Source organism: Parasteatoda tepidariorum, chromosome 9, assembly GCF_982258835.1.
Source record: "Parasteatoda tepidariorum strain Cologne lab strain chromosome 9, Ptep-v5.0, whole genome shotgun sequence".
Taxonomy (NCBI): Eukaryota; Metazoa; Arthropoda; class Arachnida; order Araneae; family Theridiidae; genus Parasteatoda; species Parasteatoda tepidariorum.
This window is the reverse complement of record NC_141763.1, coordinates 40,916,838-40,939,862: the sequence shown is the minus strand read 5'-3', so window position 1 is coordinate 40,939,862 and position 23,025 is coordinate 40,916,838. Positions and strand designations below refer to the sequence as shown.

Here is a 23,025-nt window from a genome sequence, read left to right as displayed (position 1 = left end):
GTACATTTCATGTAAAAAAAAATTTTTGGATAAAAAATACAATTATTTTTTAAAAACTGCGTTTTTAAATAAAATTTATAAGTCGAAGAACACTTTTTTTATTATATTGGAAAAATTGTTTGGATATTCATATTTATGTAGAGAGTTTTATATTTATTACTGTACATTTATTATTCAGAAAAATATTAACTAGGTTATTATAGGTTATATTATTAATAATAGGCCCTATTATTAAATAATTGTTTATAGGATTGTCAAACGAATAGCTATTTATTATTATTATTATTATTATTATATGTATTTTATTTTGATTTCTAGAAATAAAAAGTAAATAGTTCTTTTTTTTTAGCATTAATTAATTTTTTTAAATAAAATGTTAGTTAAGACGAGAACTATCAATATTTCAAACAACAGGTAGATAATATGTTCTTATATGGAGTTTCGTAATACTTTTTTTTAAATAAAATAAAGTGATAAATAACAAAACAAAAATTTGCTATTTTAATTTAAATTCTTTTATTATGTTATGTTAACTCACTAAAATTTTAATTATATGCATTGGTTGAAATAAATTATTATCGCATGACAGGCAAACTAGAATTCCTAAATTGTGCAGCATGTAAAAATATTAATATTTATTTTAAAAATAAAACAAAATATTTTATTTTTATCAGAAAAATTAGGACTAACACTAAAACCATAAAAAAGTTATGTAAAAGATGAATTGCATACCAGTGTATATATATATATATATATATATATATATATATATATTAATAAAAAAATTAAAAATTGCTATTTCAGTTGTCCTTTTAAATTTTTTTAATTATTATATGTAATCTAAATAAGAAAAATTATGCATCGATTAAAATTAATTATAAAAGGATTTCATTGTAAAGTATGTATAAATGATAGGGAAATATGTTTTAAAAATTTAACTAAATATTTTTATAATAAAAATTAAGAAAAAATAAAAGATAAGTAAAGTATTAACAATTCTTAAAGCAAAGCATTCCCACAATATCCCGTTGAGTGCCTGAAAGTCATGAAGGTTAAGCTAGCACAATTTAATGATCAACAGTCATAATAGTGACAATGTGGTTAGCATTGCGTATCGTCCGCCTTTACTTCATGGACAAGCTGACCCATCGATCTGAACCTGAATTAATAATTCTTCGTTATACTAATAGAAGACACACATTTTCTTTTAAATTACTTTGTTTTTTAGTAACAATTTACATAATTATTTAATTCAAATATAAAATTGCTAATTTTTTATTCACACATATTCTGCATTTTAAAAATCAGATACTAAATGTGGAGAGTATTATGAGACTTTTTCAAATCATTTCAGTTAATTGTTTCAACTTTAATTTAATTTTAAAAAACATTTTACGTATTTTTCAGCACGTTTCTTTTTTTTTTTTATTTGTCTAATAATAATTTTAAAACCACCCAGTATTAATGGACGTAGATTTCCTAAAGATGAGATAAAACAAAAAGTATGGGAAGTAAATGTCCACAGAGAAGAACTCACAGCATCCAATAATAGTGTGTTATGCTCTAAGCATTTTACTGCGGATTAATTGGATAGACAAAGATTCTTATCTCTTATGAGCTTCTGACAAAAATAATTAATACATATAATTATTTGCAATTGTTTCTTTATATTTGACATACTTTCAAACGTATCTTCGATTCAAAAAATCATTATTTTTATTTCATTGTTTGGTAAAATCATGCTTAACTAATACGTTATTAGCTTTTTATGATTAAGCAATTAAACGCAAATAATTAAATGTAGCGCACATATTATAATGTATTTTTATTAGAAAACTTATTTTTTACAATCACGAATAAAATTGGGAAAGCATTCAAAATAAAATAAAAAAAGAGAGAAAAATCCCTAGGTACTCTTAAAAATATTCCTGTACGATGCGCACGCCAGCTATGAAATTTTCGCCAAAAAGGTAACCCCCATCTTTGAACAAGTTTTCCGAGCGCAAAACGTAATATCTCCTCTAAGTTTCACAGTGTATGCGATTTTGACCTTGACGCGACGTCTTTCTTTCAGCTCTTTCTGTAAGGTAACTTTATCACCGGGTGAATCAGATTTTATTATTGTCTTAAAAAAGTACTATTACTCTTCATTTGAGCTTTCGCTATTTACGTGTCAATTTCTTCGTAAGTTGTTTCGTTGAAATATTGGTGTCAAAAAATTTCATGCCAATATGGCTAAGAATGAATACGAAGGTGAATGGATAATATCTACACCTGCTAATCCCAATGAATTCAAGATTATTGTAACACCATCTTTTGTGCCGTTCTCTGGTAAAAATCTAGAATTTCAGTTCGAAGCATCGTATCAATCGTATCATAGCTACAAGGATTGCTATGATCGCTACGATGATGGCTATGATCGCTACGAGGATTGCTACGATCGCTACGATGATGGCTATGATCGCTACGAGGATTGCTACGATCGCTACGAGGATTGCTACGACGAGGACCGCTATGTATTGAAACTGAAACTCGTAAAACTCTCTAATGTTGGAATCTCACCAACATTGGAAGTGTTGATTAGCGTGAACTATTCCGATGGATCTATTTTTAAAGAATATCCATGCAAGGTTTTAACTAGTGAAATGAATAACGTTACTTTTAGAAATGTAACTGGATATATTTTTGTAAATGGACACTATAACAAAATGAGTAATAAAACTTTAACTATAAAATGCAAAATGAGAATGCAAAATGAATCAAGATCAGAGAAATGCAAAATGAATCAAGATCAAACATCACATACAACAGGTAATGAAAGGAAATCGTGCAAATGTGTTGATGTTATAAGAAATCTGAAGTCAATCTACGAACAAAGTGTGTTCAGTGATTTTGTTTTCAAAGTAGGTGATAAATCCTTTCCAGTTCACAAAAACATCCTTTCTGCTCATTCTCCTGTTTTTATGAAAATGATGACCCACGATTTCATGGAATCCAAGACCAACAGCGTTACCATTACGGATGCAGCACCTGAAGTCTTTGAATTGTTTCTCAGATCTTTGTATGCTGGAGAGCTTGAAAACAAGTCTTGGGATTCTCTGAAAGAACTTTATTACTTAGTTGATAAATATGATGTTGGATTTCTAAAGGTTGAGTGTACTGATGCAGTAATTTCTCTCCTATCTGTGGACTTAGTGTGTGAAATACTCAAACTGGCATACAGCTTTTCCAATTCTGACTTAAAAACTGCTGCGATAAATTTTGCGGTTAATCACATCAAAAAAATTGTTCTTAGAGAAGATTGGAAAGAACTCGTTAAGACTCATCCGATAATTGGGTATGATGTCACTGTTAATTTTATTCCGAAATAAAAATTTAATAACTCTTTTTAATACAACTAAATTGTGATTGTGCGTGAAAGTATGATTTTTTTAATGAATACATTAGATTATTGTAATTATTATTTTCTATATTGATCTTTTAAAAACTTTAGTTATAAAATTACAGTAAAATTCTTTATTCATTTAAAATCCATTAAGTTTAAAATCTGAAACTTTGCTTTGAATTACACAAAATTTCTTATTTCGAGAAAAGATTTAACTGAAGTGCTTCCTCCTATTATGGAATATGAAGTGGTTATTAATTTTTCTTTCGAAATGCATCAATTATTTCTTTTTATATAATAAGTTAAAGGTCTTTTTGTATGGTGATTAATTTGAAAACTTAAATCATCATTACGAAATACCTTTAGAAATTTCAAAAAATGAATGATAATTTTGTATGCTTTGTGGTCTAATAATTTTTTTCTTAATTTGATTGCTACGTTAAAAGAAATTACTTTAAAATTGTATATTCAATATTCTTATGTTTGAATTTCTTTATTAAAATTTTTCTGAAATATTTATGAAATTTCGATTGATTTGTAAATACAATGTTCGAAACTTTAAATTTGTGTTCTTTTTAAAACTAATTATTTTTCGTTTTCAATAAATTAGAAATTTCAATTAAAAAAATTTTGAAGAAAATGGTTTGAAAATTTTATTTTATGAAAGTTTTTTTTTAAATGTTTGTTAGGCTAGTTCAGTTTTTTCTAACTGTGCTTTACAATTATAATTCAAGGAATATCTACATTGATGTTTTAAAAACTATAATTTTGAAAATACAGTTAAATTCTTTATTTATCTTAAATTTAAGATCATTTTAGTTTAAAACCTGAAACTTTGCTTTAAATCACGTAAAATCTCTTATTTTGAGAGAAGATTAAAAAGATTTAACTGAAGTGCTTCCTATTATGGGATATGAAGTGGTTATTAATTTATTTATTTTTTCGAAATGCATCAGTTATTTCTTTTTATATAATAGGTTAACGGTCCTTTTGTATAGTGATTAACTTAAATTATCATTACGAAATACCTTTAGAAATTTCAAATAATGAAGGATTTTTTTGTATGCTATATGTGGTCCAAGAATCTTAATTTTATTGCTTTGTTAAAAGAAATCACTTTAAAATTGTATATTCAATATTCTTAGGTTGAATTTTTTTATTAAAATTTTCCTTAAATATTTATGAAACTTCGATTGATTTGTAAATATACAATGTTCGAAGCTTTAATTTTGTGTGCTTTTTAAAACTAATTATTTTACGGTGACAGCAATTACATTTAAATTCTTTATCTTAAATTTAAGATCACTTAAGTTTAAAATCTGAAACTTTGTTGTGAATCACATAAAATCTCATATTTCGAGAGAAGATTAAAGTGATTTAACTGAAGTGCTTCCTATTATAGGATATGAAGTGGTTATTAATTTTTTTACGAAATGCATCAATTTTTTTTTTTTTTTTTTTTAGATAATAAGTGAAAAGGTCTTTTTGTCTATCGATGCTGTGAATATAGTGATAAACTAAAAAACTATTATAGCACAATATTTTAAGAAATTTCTAAAAAGGAAGGCTGATTTTGTATACTAAATATGGTCCAATAATTTTTTTATTGTTTTGTTAAAGGAAATTATATTACAATTGTATATTCAATAATCTTATGTTTAGTGTTTGATCTTTTGTAATAAAATTTGGTAAAAAAGTATATAAAAATGGAGTTTTTCTTGTAAATATTCGAATGATTTGTGAACACAATTTTCGAAGTTACAATTTGTGTTCTTCTTAAAACTAATTCTTTCAAGATGAAAATTATAAATGAGAAATTTAAAAGAAAATTTTTTTTGTTGACAATAATGCTTTTAAAACTTTAATTTAACACTAGAAAGACGGAAAATTAGCATATACCTATATTGCCGAAAAGCAGTCAAAATGACTAGATTGTGAATGTGTCAATAAATTTGTTTAAAATTAATTTTTAACATTTTTTATATTATTTACAGTTTATTAGTAAATATTAACAATTTATTAGTAAATATTAACAATAAAAAAAATTATATGTTGTTCAAAAAGTCACAAAATTCTAAGAATTTGTGTCATTGCATGCATCATTGTTTTTCTAATTGAAATTAAAAGCAGTCAAAATGATTTCCTTAGGCAATCTAGTGCTAAGAAAGGCTTTCTGAAATGATTACAAATGTTTTTTTTTTTTTTCTTTACTGTGCTTCACAATTTCATTTAGTTCAAGAAATAAAATACAGTACTTATTTTTGATACGCTTCATAAAAAATTTAATAGTTATTTGTAATACTACCAGTAATATTTCAGGAATGATATAAAATTGTCGTAAATCATAAATATTGCTTATTACTATTGTTAAATATATATTTCAGCAATTATGGAGAATAAACAACTATGTATAAGACTATAAATTAAGGGAATTAACAAAGGAAGGCGAGCGTTTCGTGGTATAAAATCGAGATTTGAGTGTATTATTTTAATTATGTAACAGTCGTTGAACAGCCAACACATTTTTAAGTTAACAGCTAACAATGTTCAAATCCATATCCTTGTAATTTTGAACCCAGCCCAGAAAACAAGGGAACTCCTGCATCAAGTATTGAAAGAAATTTTGCCTTTGTGGAACCCGCATTCATGTTTACATGGAGAGTAAAACTCCCCACGGTTACCGAGACGGCAGAGTGGACTCTAATCCATGATTCGTCTACCACTGAGGATATTTTAAGTTAGCATTGTGGTCGGTGCGAGCCAGGTGCGGTGTTTGTATCGACCAGCCACAGCTGGAACTTGAGCCACGCTCACTTTATTGGGAGGAAAACACTCTCTCCCTCTAGTTTGAACAATACCTTTTTTTTAGAGGCCGGGATAGCCTGGTCGGTAGGGCGCTGGGCCCATGTTCAAGAGGTCGTGGGTTCGATCCTCGCCGGCCGAAGACTCCCCGTGCAGTAAATGGTGACTGATGCACGTTAAATCTGTCGAGTCTCAAAGTCCTCTATGTTCCCATAACAAATCAATACCTCTGGGGGTACTGATCTAGGAGTTTCCTTGTCTTCTGGATTGGTTCAAAATTACAAGGCTACGGAGTTGAACATTAGTAGTCGTAAACCCATTAAATTGGGTCGGCTGTTCAACGACGGTTATAAAATAAAATAAAATACCTTTTTTCAGGGCTCGAAAAACCGCCCGTCCTCGGCGGTCAAAAATTCCCCGCGGACAACAAATTTCTCGAATTCAACGTCCGCGCGGACGGCCATTTTCCCGTTAATGTTCGTGATATATTTTCAATTTTTGTTATCTTACAAGAGTCTAGCTCCTCACTTTTAAAATGACCCTCTAATCTCGAAATACAGCAACATACTGCGCATGGTGGAATTGATGTTTTCTCTGTCTGGGAGTACTGCAGCGGTTGAAAGGGGCTTTTCAGCAATGAACATAAAAAAAAACACATTACGTACTGGTCTTAAACAACAAGCGTCAACCGCAATTATGAACATCTACCTAAGTGGAAAACCTCTTTCAGATTTCTGTGCAGAAACGTTGATTGTGGAACTGGCAAACGTATTTGATTCATTTAAAAAACGCAGTACCATCGGAGAAATTGACATGATAATTGACAGATAACTTGACCTTTGTTATTTAAATTATTTCATTAAAGAAATAAATTATTTCATTAAAGAAATACTAGGTTTTACTATTAGTAACCTAGTATTTCTTTTATTTCTGTATAATGTTATCCTAGTATTTGTAATCCTAGTAACAACTAATTCATTGTGCAATTTATATAAATGTTAGTAATAAATAAGAGAAAATTATATTTTTATTTATTTAGAAGCGACGGGTTAGTTCCAAAGGAGGACGGGTGCATTGTTGGACAAGCCGTCTTCGGGGACGGGTAAAATTTCTGAGTTTTTTCGAGCCCTGCCTTTTTTTGTTATGAGTCTAAAAAAAAAAATTTTTTTTTCTTTTTAAACTTATGTTACTTTCAATTTTGTGACACTTCCTGGTTGAAAAATGTTTTATATTGACACAGGATGTTCTGTAACTACCATCCCTAATATAAATTTTGAATTTTCGGCATAAATGAAGTAAGTGTAAGGAATGGGAAATTAATATTTAAACTAGAAAAAAACAAAAATATTATAGAAATCTAACGAATCACTAATGAGGAAAGTGGGCCTGAAATATCGGAACCTGATGGTTTGCAGAGAAAAAAAACGTGTTGACTGGTGATTGTAAAAAACAGTCTCTTAATTTCTTTAGGAAATTAAACTTGTTATAATGTTTATCAGTCTTCCTCAATAGTGATTTGGCAAGTTCTCGTTTCTTCAACGGTTTCATGATATTTTGAGAACCTAAATTTGCACTCACTTTTTTATTCCATTTAACAAGGCTACCTTAACAGTTGAAAAATAAGTAACAAAATGGGAAAAAAGAAATATGATACAGGATTTAAAAAATACATTTTTATTAGAGATGTATTTGACAATCTGCTTTTTTTTAATCTCGATTTTCTTACTAATCGGGTGCTCATCAAAGAATTTTAAATTTGCACATCTCATGCCAATCGAGCAAAATCATTTTATATAACATACCACGACACAAAGAAATCAGTTTGCACATAAAAAAAAATATTATTTTAAATGATTATAAAGTGCATAATTAAGTTTATTAAAGCAAGTTTAATAAAGAAATTCAATCAATTTTAAATTTCAACAATTTTTTCCTCAGATCTGTTTTTTTTTTCTTTTTTTTTTACTCTTAGTTTAATAAACATTTTAGTTTTAGAATCGAAAAAAAAGAATAAGAAATTACACTAATTATAACACTGATATAGTTTTTAAGAAAACTACTTAATGCATAAAATGTAGTTTTATATTAAATGATAATAAATTTTCAAAGTTACTTAACTGTTTTGAACTATAAAAAAAACTGTGTTGAAATCATACATTTTTTTGTTCCAAAAAGAATACAATAAACAGGCTTTCAAAACATTGAAGATGACAATTTCAATTATTTCTTTACCACTCTAAACCTTTCGCAAGTGGTATGCTAAAATTTATTTCATTACTAAGATATAAGTGTGAATTTGTGCGAAATATGTGAGATCTGCAAGGTTTTATTTTATAATTATTATTTGTTGTCGTTAATCTGATAATTATAGACTTTCATCAGTATAATCCAGAGCCGAAAAGTGAGATTTCTGCGACTCGTCTCTCTTTATGAAGCCTAAGTTAAAGAAAAGACTCGAGACAAGATTACGATGTTTGTTTGAAACTACCAAATTGTCAACTAGTACGGTCACAGGAAAGAATTTTAAAGTAGTAGTTTAATAACACTTAATATGAAATTTCAGTTATAACGGTGCTAGCCACATTTAAAATTTTTGCTCGTCACTATTTTCACGAAATATGCTGGCAGGCCTGTGTATGGGTCAGGGAATTATTGGCCTTGCATCAGAAAGGTTCCGGGTTCGAATCCCGGTTAAGGCATGGATGTTCTTTCATTCTCTGTGGGAGCTTACTGTGGAAGCAATGTTGGCCCACCTACTATGCCCCTGAAAGACTGGTCAACAAATCTGCCCTTCAGATGCCTGTAAGACTTCGGTCATTTTCAAGGTGGGCATTGGTAAAAAAAAAATTTTCACAAAATATGTGAGCAATTTTTAAAAATTCTAACAGATGAAGTATGAAGAATTTTTTAGCGTCTAAAAACACAAACGGGTGTTAAAAAAAATTGAAACTTATCTATTCTCGAAAAAAAATATAATTAATATATATAATATAATATTTATTAAAAATAAGGTTTCAATCATTCCAGTTTCATCCAAAGTCATTAAAATTAAATAAAAATATATCGGAAATGTTCTCACACTTACATCACTTCATGTTTGCAAACCACTGCTTTTAGGCACTAAAATACCATTTGCGAGGTCGAAATGTATTAGGGGGAGGTTTTTTTTTTTATAGAAATTCTAAGCAAATTATTTATTCTAGTGAATTTCGAGACCAGCGGTCACGAAGTTACGAATCAGATTTTGCACGAGAAAACTCTGAGAAAAATATGGATTGTAGTTTGATCTGAAACAAAACATTTTATCAAACTAAACTTGCTCGCTAGCCTTAATTTTCAGGTCGCCAATGGCGAACGGAAATTTGCTCTAGGATATCAAGAAACTTTTAAAAAATTAAACTATTTTGCCATAATTTAAAGGTACATACACATGATAAATCAATTCATTTGTTGTGGTAGGTATCTAGTATAATTTAACTATACTGTAGTTTAACTATTCTAGTCTAGTATTAATTTATACATTAAAATACAGAGCGTTTTTTTTTTTTTCATTTTTGATTGTAAAAATACTTTAAAGAACTCACTTTCAAAAAATCAAAGCGATGAGGCATAAAATTTTCCATATTCATCTGATCTTTACATCACAAAAGGAACACTAGTTTTCACAATGCAATCTAATGAGTTCTATAATAACGATCTTAAATATAATTTTTTATAATATAATAAACATAGCTAATAAAATTGAAATTTCCATCTTGATTGTTTTAAATGACAATTAAAACCTTTGCGAAACGTAATATTAAATTCAATGCATTGCTATGACGATTCACATTTTATTTATTTATTTTTTACTTTTTGGAAAATGAAATCGCCATTACATCATATCCTATCATTGGATATTTCAAAAGAAGCGCTTTCCATCTGGCTGTTTTTAATAGCTCATTAACATGATTAGCTGCAAAAGCAATTGCTTTTTGTTTCAAATTAGCATCATCACAATCGTAAGCTAACTTTAATATGTCACAAACGGATCCCAAGTTCAGTGATGATGCAAGAATAAGAGCACAATCTCGTTTCAAAGTTCCTATTTCATATTTGTGAGCCAAATCGTATAAAGTGTTAATAGAAAACTTGTCTTCGATTTCACCAGAATACAAATAATTTAAAAAACACCGGATGTTTGTATTCGAAAAAGAAGAATCCTTAATCACAATTTTACCATATGTGTAAGGATCATTTCCAGATATCTTTTGCCAAAAAACTGGAGCACGAGCGCGAAGAACAGCTTTGTGTACAGGGAATGATTCATTAGCAACTTGTAGTTCAACATCGCCTAGAATACTAGGCTTGTCTTCTGAATTATCATCAGAATACCAATCTTCTTTTCTACAAGCTATAGGACGGATGAAAGAAAACTCAAAGAACTTCATGTGGCAAATAATTATGTAACTGTAGTGTCCATAAAAGTTTGATGGACGCTGATCTTTTTCATAAAAAGGGAATCTGGCAAGTTCAGAAATATTAATTGCAGGACCTGATGGATAATACTTGAGGCAGTTGCCACGGATATCACTTACTCTTAAATCGCTTTTCATCTTGAGTGATGGATTGTTTACAGTACCTGGAATTTTAACTAATGCGATTTCTTTAATATTCTGAGGTTCGAAACGCAATTCCAGATGAAATTTGATGTCACTATTTGGTATCGGTGAAAATGCGTTTGTTTTTTCCAAAGCATCTTTCGAATAAGAAATATTTTCTATTTTCCATTCAGCGAAATACTCAAAAATATAATTATTTACCACAGGAGTAATTTTTGTCGACATGACTTGCAAACACTAGATAAGTTTTTGTACGATTTACCAATTCAGATGTATGACAGAGGAACGCCCATCTACTTTAACGCTTCCAGGTAAAATAAACATGTAACTGCATTGTGATTAAGTAGGGGTTTTTATCAGGGAGTTACATTGTTATCTGGTTTCTAGATATAGAACGGTCTGTCGATAAATTGCAAAGAATCAAGACTTTGGAATGAAATCATGTGCTTTCTTTACGTGTCATTTTCAGATTTGTGGATTGGAAATTCATAAAAGTTATATATTCGCAATTTTTATCCCTACAATTTTACAAGAAAATTTTATCTTTTAAGTTATTAATGCTGTTTAGATTGTGATCAAATCTTTTACAAATTGTATAAATATAAATTTGTAAAGGTTATAAATTAAAGAAATTAATATATATTTTTTAATAATAACAAATTTTTTTTAAAGAAATTTAATGTTGAATTATTTATTTAAATGTGTATGATTGTTTTTATTCTTAATACTTTGACGTAAAATTTTTATTAAACATAATTTTCATTATCTTAGGTCAAAATAAGTAAAAAAATATTGTATTTAGTATTGTAACAATTTATGATTATGAAAAACAGCGTAGAAAAAAATACCGACTCAATTCCAATAAATTTTAATTTAGTACTTATTCAGATCTGAAAAAAAGCAGTTGTTCATCAATGAAATTTCTACAATTTAAAAAATCAGTCATTGTTAAATTTCAGAATATGAATGAAAAAAAAATTTATTTTTTTCAAACTATTTTTTTGGGTTTTATATTTTAGTACAAATAAAATTCCGATAAGTAACTATTAGACTATTTTTATAACTAAATAATACTAAAATATTTTTTTGCTTGTAATTATAGTGTCAGAAAAAAAATATAGAGGAGAGTTGCCTAAATCGTACCATTTCCCCCATTTTAATTTTTATCACTGATAATTACGTTAGAAATATTTTAATAATAAAATGTATAATTATTGAACTACTTATATTATTTTTTGGTAGCAATATTTAAGCAATAAGTAGTGAAAATTAATTATTTTTACAAGTTCTTCAAATTTAGAAAACCAGTTGCACAATTCTTACTATCAGTTCCCTAAATCGTACCGATCTAGAAAAATTTTGGGCTAAAATTACTAAAAAAATAGACAATAACAAGTGTTTAATTGTTGTTGTAGTTTCTTTATGTCAAGCTAGAGTTGCACGGCGGACTATCGGCGTCGATCTGAGAAACATCCCTGAGGATGATCCGAAGATATGCCATCAAAATTTTGATAGTCTGCAGAGGTGAAGTCCCCCTCCCCCCACGCGAAGTCGAGTACTTTACGGTAGAACAGTTTAACGAAGACCAATACCGCCTACCCTCGGTCCCTACGCAGACTGATTCAAGTGGTCACCTACCCATACGCTGACCGCAGCAAGTGATGCTCGACTACGGTGATCTGCTGGGAATCCTGTCTTAACCATCAGTCCAGTGCGGGACACAAATGCTTAATATTATAATGTAAAATACAGAACTATATTTTTAAAACTGTCACGAGTTCAGTAAATGATACTACAAGTCAAAAAAAGGTGCCATAAAACATGACATTTTGTTACTAGAAATCTCAAGTATGACTTTTGCTCAAAGATAAAAGAATAATTAATTATAAAAACAATTATTACTTATAAAACATATCATCAGGTTCAATATTTGATATGTATATGGTTTAGTTATGTTTTAGGTACAACACACAAACTTTTTTTTTTTCTTTTAATCTGCTTCATGAATCCAAGTTCCATACGACAAACATTGCACCAAATCTATTACTAAATGAGCCACTCACACACAAAGCTAACCTTTCGTCAAGATTAACTTCAATGATCACGTCATCCCTGTTAAGTAAATCTTTGGTTTAATATAAAGCTAAATTGTTTCGATTCTCCTTGCTTATTAGTATTTTAGTTTGCTGTTTTTGATTTTATGAACTGAATTTGAGTGTTTTCGATTTAACTTCTCAAATTTTACATTCATTCCTCTAGCTCAGGGGTTTCCAACTTACATGAGGCCGGGGGCCACATTTAAGAACACAAATCAAATGGCGGGCCGCAACTTAATCAAAATTTTATGTAGGACTCCTTTATGTTTGAAGAAACATTAAATATAACTGTCAGATTTTTACCAAGTTGTACAAAACAAAAGTATTGAATAACAAATTAAAATAAGAAATAGATTTTTAAAAATATTTAATTGTTATTAATAATATTTCTAAAAATATTAAATAAATAATGAAAATTCGGACTACATTAACTTTAATCCGCACCTATGTATTAAGCAATTAATGTGCAACAGATATCAAATTGTTAAGATATAAAACTTTAAAAATGTTGGTATTAAAACTTACATAGTAGCACAGAAAATATTCAATGAAAAAATTGAGGTTTGTCTGCTGCAACCACCAGAGAATAGATATTTACATTTTAAATTTAAAAATGTGTGTGTAAATATTTTCGTCTAAAATGAGTAGTTTCAAAAAGTTGAATCGGAGAATTTCTTCGAGAAAATTTGTCATACGCACATGCTAAATTATATTCACAAAATATGAAAAAAGGAAATAAAAAAGAGCAACATACACGATTATTTTTGTATTTGAATAAATATTTTCTTGGATACAAACCCTGAGAAATAAATTTTTTTGCACCGTTGGTATGTTAAATTTCACAGAAACGAAGAAATTAGGTTTTTATTAACAAGAAAAGTATTTTAAACCCATGTATATTTTTTACGAAAATTGTCCGCAAAAAACGACAACTAATATATTTTAGTCCGCGGACCACAAAAAAAGACTTCGCGGGCCGGATGCGGGCCCCGGGCCGCCAGTTGGAAACCCTTGCTCTAGCTGTTTAACTTTTCATTTGGCGAGTTTAAGTTTAATCGTTGGTTCAAGTTTATATTTTATAAAGGCTGCTTGTTAAATTACAGCTTGTAAATTAAAGTTAAAAGCACCTTTTTTTTCTCTTAGAGTAAAGAATTACGGAAATTGATTCAATTGAACCTTCAGTGCAGATGATGAAGTCTTCATCAGTGGTCTTCATTCAGTGCCTCCTAATGATTCGAATCCCAGAAATGGCTCGCACCGACTATACTGCAGACGTAAAACATCCTCAGTCGTAGAAGAATCGAGGGTAAGAATCCCATTGCCGCCAGGATAACCGTGGGTTACCATGTAATTCTTATGAGGGTTAGATCCATCAAAAAAGTTCTCCACGAAGTCAAATTTCTCCCAATGCTTGATCCAGAAGTACTCTTGTCTTCTGGGTTGGATTCAAAATTACAAGGCTACGGAGTTGAACATGATAATTGTAATCTCAAAATTGGTTCATCTGTTCAACGTCGGTTATAAAATAAAATTATTTACCCCTTATTGTAGCCCTCGGTCATTAGATTTGAATCTTGGTATTGTATGCTAATCAGCCCAGGGTAACTTTTTAACTGCTTGAATAAATTACAGTAAAAAGGGCTAGAAATATGACTTTGGAGTAGATATGTCATGCGTTATGGTAGCTGTAGCATAAATAATTCAGCCTTCCTGATCAACTCTTAAGTGTCTATCTAGACTTTTTGAGTGAGTCAAATAACCATGCAAAGGAAGTTGAATTTCCATTATATGAGAACTGATAGACAAACTGTTCATTTCACTAACTTAGTAATCGAAAGTTTTATTTGATTTCAAGAATTTCAATTGCGTACAAATGCTGTGACTTTTTTCATTGCTTACTTGTTAGAATAAATTAAACTAATACTAAAAGATATTTAACTTATATGACAAATGTGGACCCTGGAATAGGCTCCTAAATCGTATCGGTACGATTTTTAAGAGTCCACAAGAGATACAATTTAAGAAACTACGTCAATTTTTGAACAAAACGTTATTCCTAGCCTCAAACAATAGAAAGCTACCAAAGAAGCCAGACAACGTAATAAGTTATTTAACAATTAACCAATACATTTTTAATTTGTACATAACATTTAGATCTGCTACCAGGAGTCAGTCTAGAAATTTATGAGAGGTACCTATTTCGTGAAAATTTAGACATAATTCGTGAAAATTAAAAACTATATTAAAAAAACAACACAAAAATATGGTATAAATATGGATTTATCGTTTCCTACGCGATACAAAAATAAAATTTTAAGAAAAAGTATTTTGTGAAACCACCGTTTTTATTAAATTTGAATTTGTGAAGGTACCACTAAATGGTAGTAAATTTGGCCTGGACTGAGCCCTGGCTATGTCCTCACACAGGATGCTAAAAATTTACATTGAAAACTTGTAAAACTAATAAATTTAAATAAAAACTTAACGCTTCTATACAGTGACTTGATTCTTTTGCCTGGATCTCCACGTGAAAATATCTTCCTAATTTTACATTCTGCTTTCAATACTTCTTTAGAAAACAAAGGTAGAACAATTTAGGAGGGGTACAACTTAGGCCACTTTCCCCTATAAAAGGGACATAGGAGTCCCATCTCCATCAAAGGGTTGACAGAAATCGAAGCTCACGCCAAGCATGTATATTGTTATCTTGCAAAGATGCCTCCCAATACTTGATCCAGGAGTTCCCTTGTCTTCTGGACTGGGTTCAAAATTACAAGGTTGCAGAGTTGAACATTAGAAGTCGTAAACCCAAAAATTGGGTCGGCTGTTCAACGATTGTTATAAATTAAAATAAAATGTATTTAAAGGTTGCGCTCTGTAAAAAATGGATGCTCAAATTTCACGAAACTTTCTTCGTTTCTGATATAATCATTTCCTGATGCTCCGTGCAATTTCTTCAAAGTTACTAAATAACTATCATCACTTTTACGAAAAACGAATTTCATTCCAATTTAAAAATTATTTCGCTTAAAAAATTATTTTTTCAAAAACAAAAAAAAAAAAAAACAAAAAAAAACTCGTAGCGCCTGATGTATTTAACTTTTTAATAATCATTTTATCGTGGTTACCATAAAGGCTGATCAATGTCGCCTGAACAACACAAGAAACACAATTAAAACAGAGAGATTAATTATACATATGCCCTACGCGGGATTCGAACCCGGGATCATCCTGATACGAGATCAACTCCTGGACATCCTTACAAGTTAGTTGGCTAGTTCGTCACTTAATTTTCGATCGTTTATTCTTCATTCTAGTTTCGTCATTTTAGTTAACATTCTCCAACAATGTAGTGTGATGAAGTTTCGATTAGAGCAGTGTTTCCCAAAGTGTGGTACGCGTACCCCCAGAGGTACGGGAACAGTTTAGCGGGAGTACGCGTTCTTATGCGAAATATCTTGCAACAAACGAAAATTTCAAAAAATTTTACTTCAAAACAAAGCTAGCCATGAAAATTTACGATTACGTATTTTTCTATTGGCTATTTTTTGCAGAGTTAACAGTTAATAATTAGTGGTGTCAACAGCCATTTGTAATTTTTAACTTTTGTCCAATTTTTTTATAGTAAAAAATACACTCATTTTTTTATTAGTGGTACACAGCGTTACGAAAAATTTGGAAAGGGTACACAAAAGTCATAAGTTTGGGAAACACTGGATTAGAGGAAACAATTTCGACATACATTAAAAATTTGCATTTTGTCACTATTCACAAGATTTCGTGATGGTATGATTCTCAAAACGAAATGCAATTCAAGGATTGCTGAATAGTCAAAAGTAAACGTTTTTATGTCTGAGAGAAAAGCAAAATTGAACTATTATGAAAAACCTTTTCCTAACATAAAAATTTATTGAATTTTTTTTTAAAAATTTATTTGCTAAGTGGAATTTAGTTTCCAATTTTTAAATAAAATAAACAACATTAAATATCAGACGAGTGGCAGACGCATTTACATAATTTCAGAAACAAACACTTTAACACAACTTAACGAACATTTAAATCAATTTAATGGCAACAAATAATTAGTAATAAATAACAAGTTCGTTCGATTTTTCAGTTTCTATTTTTTTTATATGGTTTGGGACACCTAAATACTTTTTAAACTACATCTGTTAAAAATTTTCATATTTTTCGTGAAAATAACGAGCAAGATGGTTAGTCACGCTAGTAAGTTTATAACTGAAATATGCTCTATATAGTTGATTAGGTTTCAAGTATCTATGCTCACAATAAGAATTTTTTTTAAAAAATGGAGATTAAGATTAACTGACTCTTAAACAAATTATTTATCAGTAATCGTCGTGTATCCTGCTTAACGTTGATTAAAATAGCAACAAGACTGTCTGACAAAGTGACCTCATCTTTTATCACACTGTTTACACTACTCAAATGATAAGATAACTTAAAAACTTCCGCACTCTATTTTAATACTCTTTAAATTTGAACGGTCACTTCTTTAAGCTTATTTTTACTGTCGAGACAGAAGTATGGTCGCTAAAGTAGCACCCCGTATGGTTAAACAACGCCAAGTTCAAGAATACAATTGCGAATGGGAAATAAAAAATCTTAACCGTTTCGATTCGAAATGTATCAGAACTGAAGCTTTTTCTCCAATTTTTAACGTCAACGCGTCGTTTTGTTTTGAAATATATTACCAACAATTTCCAAGTGAAAGCAGCGAATGTGCGTATTCTTGCTTTAAGCTCAGTTTGATCAAACTCTTTGGCTCTGATATCCCATCTCAATTGGAAATGACAGTTGATGTGAGATTGAATTATAATTCTAATTCGTTTTTCAAGGAGTACAAGTTACCACCTCGCACGAAGGCTGCTGAAATGGACATTTATAACTTTAGAAGTGAGATTATTTACGCACAAGGGGATAATTATAATATAAATCACGAATACATCAGATCTGGTTTTATTCTTGATTGTCACATGACTTTTTTTGATGGTCTTTATTCTCCTCAACTTTTATCACACTATCAGAGATGGGTGAAAAATGTAGAGGATTTCGCTGGGGACGTTCAAGATTTTTGTTCTTCAAGTACTTTTAGCGATGTTAAAATTAATGTGGACAAAAAAACAATTCCAGCTCACAAAATCGTTCTTGCAGCTCACTCTCCTGTGTTTATGAAAATGTTAACTACTGATTTTAAAGAATCTACAACTAATTGCATCGATATAGGTGATGTCTCGTTTGGAATTTTCGAACATTTTTTAAAATATCTTTACTCAGGAAAGATTGGAGCGCAATCGGATGTGGATTTTACTGAAATGAAGGAGCTTTACATTTTAGCGCATTTGTATGATGTTTCTGCATTGAAGCAAGAGTGTGTGTTAAAAATTCCTCAACTTTTAACTTTGGATAATGTGTGCGATGCTCTTAGAATAGCGTATAAATATGACGATGATAATTTAAAAGAAAATGCTAAAAATTTTGCTGCTGGTCATATGGAGGATTTGATAACTTCTGAAAACTGGAAGCAATTAGTTAAAGATTTTCCAGAAGCTGGTTATGAAGTTATGCTTAATTTTTTCCCCAGAAAGCAAAAAGGTTAATAACCTATTGTTTTTCCTGAAAACAATCTTTATCATAATTATTTTATCTATCTTAATAATTAATATTGTTAGCAATGTTAGAAAAAGTGAAGTTGTACTTCATTTTTACCCATGGTAAGAATCAAACGGTTAATAACCAATTTTTTTCGAAAATGGATTTTTATTTTAATTATTTTATCCATCTTAATGATTATTATGAATAAATATTGTTATCAATATTTGAAAAAGTGAATAGTGAAGTTATGCTTAGTATTTACCCCTTTATCTTAATAATTATTATAGATAATATTACTATCGATATTAGAAAAAGTGAAATTATGCTTCACTTTTAGCCATGGAAGCTAACAGTTAATAACTTACAATTTTACCTGAAAATAATTTTTCTTTTAGTTATTTTATTTATCTTAATAATTATAGATAATATTGTTATTATTAGAAAAGGTGAATAGTGAAACAAAGAAGCTAATAACCTACTGTTTTTCCCGAAAATAGTAGTTGTTTTATCCATCTTAATAATTATTATAAATAAAGCCGATATCTGCCGAAATGTATTACTAAAAAAACAGGATTGAAAATATCAATAACAGTTTAATTGCCTTGAATAACTGGAAGGTGTTCGTAATTGTCGCATTTTACCTGTACTTAAGATTTTTTAACTGTAATAGAAGAGGATTTGGTGCATTTAATCTGTTATTTATCTATCACAGTTCCTAAGGTTTTAATGATTTTTCTCCTCTTTGCTTAAATATGAATTAGGCTTTACTATTCAAATTTCCTTGACATTGATTTCATTTTTGGCCAGGTTTCTGAAAATGAATATTAAGGGTAACCATTCAGAACATTGCATAAATTAATGTTAAATACAAAAAAGGAGGTGCTAAATTAAAAACTTGCAAAAGTAGAATTTATTTGAACAATCTTCTTAATATTTTTTTAATAATTCTTTGTTACTGCTCCTTATAATAATTTAAAAAAGTTTAAAAGATTTTAAAAAGTTTCTTATAATCTTTTATAAGTAAAATGCTCTTATATACTCTTATAAGTAAATTAGGAAAATTCAAGAATATTTTTTAAGAAACAGTAACAAAATATTACGAATAGCGTAATGAATAAATTCAAGAAAATAATAACGAGTTACTTACATGCTAGTTTAAATAATGAAAAAAATATTATCAGTCATAAGCTTTTTCATTGTATCATAAAAGCAACTGCTTTTGTAACATGCATCATAAATTAAATATTTTTAAAATCTGAATAATTTTGTAGGATTTAAAAGTGTATGAAATAGTATCGAAATTTGATTAATATACGATACTTTAAAGAAATCAAAATATTAATTTATTGAACTTACCATGACAAAGGCTCATTTTTTTTACTCATTTTTTTTTAACTCATGGAAATTAAATAGAATAAATTTTTAATACATACAAGTGATTAAAAGAGACTATTGGAAAAATTAGTTCCATCAGAAATATATATATAGTGGATTGTAGTGCTTTGTTGAGCTAAAAAAATGAAATTTCTGATTATTTCTGTATAATTATTTTTAAAGCAAGTGATTATTATGTTTATTTTTTAATCGATTATAAATAATTAATTACTAGATTGCATAAGTGTAGTGTAAGAAGGGCATGCTTTGTGTTTTTAAAACTGTTTCTTTATTTTCAGTTTGATATATATATGCATATTTATTTTTTATATGTATATATATATATATTTATACGTATATATATATATATGTTTCTAAGTATACGTTACATACAGATAAAAATTTAAATTAAGCAATTTTCTAAAAACAAAAAACGTGACTCCCTTCCAGCTACACCTATACCACATTGCCAAAATAATTGGGTGCTCGCACTTCAAGAGGAAGATCTCACATACCCACAAATGCAACCTAAGACGACAGCTAATCTTTATTAGCAAATTCGCGTATTAAAGTTAAGCTAAGTTTCTCTTCTTAAGTTAGAATGTTAATTAGTAGCAAGTTAATTAAATATAGAGCCGTATTGCACATCGAGTTAGTTGAAATATAATTGTTTCACATTTACTTCTTTTACTTAACTTAGATTTATTATTTGTTTATGTATTTTATTGCAAACAAGATATATTTTTGTTTTGGTACCTGGCAACTTCGATGCATAATTAGTTTGTTGATGCTCCACATGGCTTCGTGTTAGCCTTTATGTTAAGTCTACACGTAAATATTTAGTGAAAAAATGTAAATCTTTGTGAAAGAATTTAGAATGTGTCACTTAAAGAGAATTGATATTTGACTGGGCTTGGCTAGCTCGAAATAGAACGAAAAGAACAGTTGCTAACATAAACAATGCCATGCTTCAACAATCAATCAGGATCGAGATACCCAATTACGTCATTTGCAGGTTTCCCATTGAAACTCTTACCTTCAAATTGACACAAAGCTAAAGCTACCTCTTAAAGAAAATTCTGAAGACGCGATTTATTGCATGAGTACTAAACACATAAAAAATAATTGTTCCCTAGTTTGTTATAAAAATAAAAAAATTCCTAACAACCAAAAAAGAATATTGAGAGAATCCATCCTAGTTGTGTTGGTAGGGAGCAACATTATTCGTAAAAGGGTTCATCTTTGCAGAGTGGTGCATAACACTTAATGATAATATGTAACACCATGTGCCCTGTATTCAACACCTTTGACATGTTTTTCGAATAGCTATAAAGGTATATTTTATTTATATGAAAAATATTTTCACAGAATTTAAAAAATTTATTTTTAAAAAAATTAAAACCAGCATTTTAAAAAGTAAATGAATTGAGTCTGGCAAAATATTTATGTGTATATTAAAAAAAAAAATGCGTAACAAATATTCTATATCAAATATTCTCTGGAATTCCCATTCCAAAACAAATGTCAAGAATTTAATTTAATAATAACTACATAAAAAAATTTTTTTTAATTTTTCTGCCATTCAAGTGCAATACAATTTAGATAAGAATATATTTCACATAATTTTTTGAAAACTGATGTAACATTTATATGTAACTCAATACTTAATCTAAATAAGATATTAATAGAAACACTGACAGACAGGAATTTAAATTAATATTGATAATAATAATAATTTAGGTTAGAACCAATTAAAACTTTATATCATGGTGATATTTAGATTTTGTCCTCAAAAGTTTGAGATTACATTATTATTATGTACAAAATAATTCTTAATTATTTCTGCGAAACAAAAGGTTTTTGAATCGAAGTAATTGTTTGATACAAATCAATACTTACTTTAAGATATATTTCTTGGATACATAATTGTTCTTTGTAATTAGAAATTAAAACCATATCTATGCTACGGATTATATTAGGAATGTAACAAATAAAGATTTGGCCGAACAATCGGCTAAAAAAGTCAACCGAATATTCGACGACCAAATAGCAATATTCTTTTTCTTAAAAAATCATTCATATATATATATATATAAAAGTTTAGTCATTAATTAAAAATAATCAGAGCTCAGCCGTGTTATTAGTATGAGGTAATGGAAAATAAAACTATACTAAAAATATTTAAGATAAATTCTCAAGGGGAAATAAAAATATTTAAAACAAATAGAAAAAACTGAATATCCACTATTAAAAAAAACTGAAGAAATAAAGCTGAAAAAAATCAAGTTATAATTTCCTTTAATTCTTAAAATATCCTTTTTTTCTTAATACAAAACTTATATGCTGAAAATTATATTTTCTGTAAAAAAAATTGACCATAAAACGTTAAAAGAGATATGATGATTAGAATGTATTATTAAAATATATTATTAGAAAAACTTTTAAAAATGCTGCCCCATCATAAAAACGCCCATAAAAATTATATACAAAAGCAAAACAGAACAATTAAACATCAATCTTATTTTTTTAAAGAAAATTTCAAATTTTAACGTCTTAATTTTCTAATTACCATATTTTTTTTAAAAAAAAAGTGAAGAATAAAATCTGATAGAAACCCTTTTAATTACCACATCACAATAAAAACGCTTATAAAATTTTTTTTTAAAAATAGAAAGATCTAGATAGAAGCCAAAACAAAAGTCCTATATAATTTTCAAACAAAAAATTTTAGCATTAAATTCATAATATAACTTTTTCATAATGCCATATTTTTAGAAAAAAGTGACAATAAATGAATAAGGCTCATTAGAAACGCTCTTTAAAAATTCTGTTACAATAAATATGCTGATAAAAAGAAAAGTTAATAAAGAATCAGGAACAGAAATTTTTTTTTAGTTCTGAAATGCAACTTTTACGTTGAGAATCACACTTTACAGGTTACCTAATTATCTGTCTTACTGTACAGGAAAAAAGTGACAATGAAAGAATATAGGCTATAAGAAACGCTACGTTAAAATGCAGCACAAACAAAAAAAAGCAAGCAAAGAAAAAATTACTAAATAGACTTACTTGAATACAACTTTAAAAAAATCAGCAGTACAAAACTTATGGCTCAGTGTTAAGTAATTAAGTTTCAATACTTAAAGCAGTC

General features: G+C 28.7%; 2 protein-coding genes across 2 annotated transcripts; one reads left to right on the top strand and one right to left on the bottom strand.

Annotated features, from left to right (window-relative positions):
* Positions 1-10,035: 10,035 nt before the first annotated feature.
* LOC147804000 (uncharacterized) lies at positions 10,036-10,782 on the bottom strand. The gene has a single exon (XM_087151371.1). The coding sequence runs from the start codon at positions 10,780-10,782 to the stop codon at positions 10,036-10,038; it is 747 nt and encodes a 248-aa protein (XP_087007497.1).
* Positions 10,783-17,332: 6,550 nt separating this feature from the next.
* Positions 17,333-18,737, top strand: LOC147803999 (TD and POZ domain-containing protein 2-like). The gene has a single exon (XM_087151646.1). The coding sequence runs from the start codon at positions 17,432-17,434 to the stop codon at positions 18,503-18,505; it is 1,074 nt and encodes a 357-aa protein (XP_087007772.1). The 5' UTR covers positions 17,333-17,431; the 3' UTR covers positions 18,506-18,737.
* Positions 18,738-23,025: the final 4,288 nt, after the last annotated feature.

Excerpts from the sequence above, each read along its gene's own strand:
- LOC147804000 (XM_087151371.1), bottom strand. The coding sequence starts at position 10,782 with ATGAAAAGCGATTTAAGAGTAAGTGATATCCGTGGCAACTGCCTCAAG.
- LOC147803999 (XM_087151646.1), top strand. The coding sequence starts at position 17,432 with ATGGTCGCTAAAGTAGCACCCCGTATGGTTAAACAACGCCAAGTTCAA.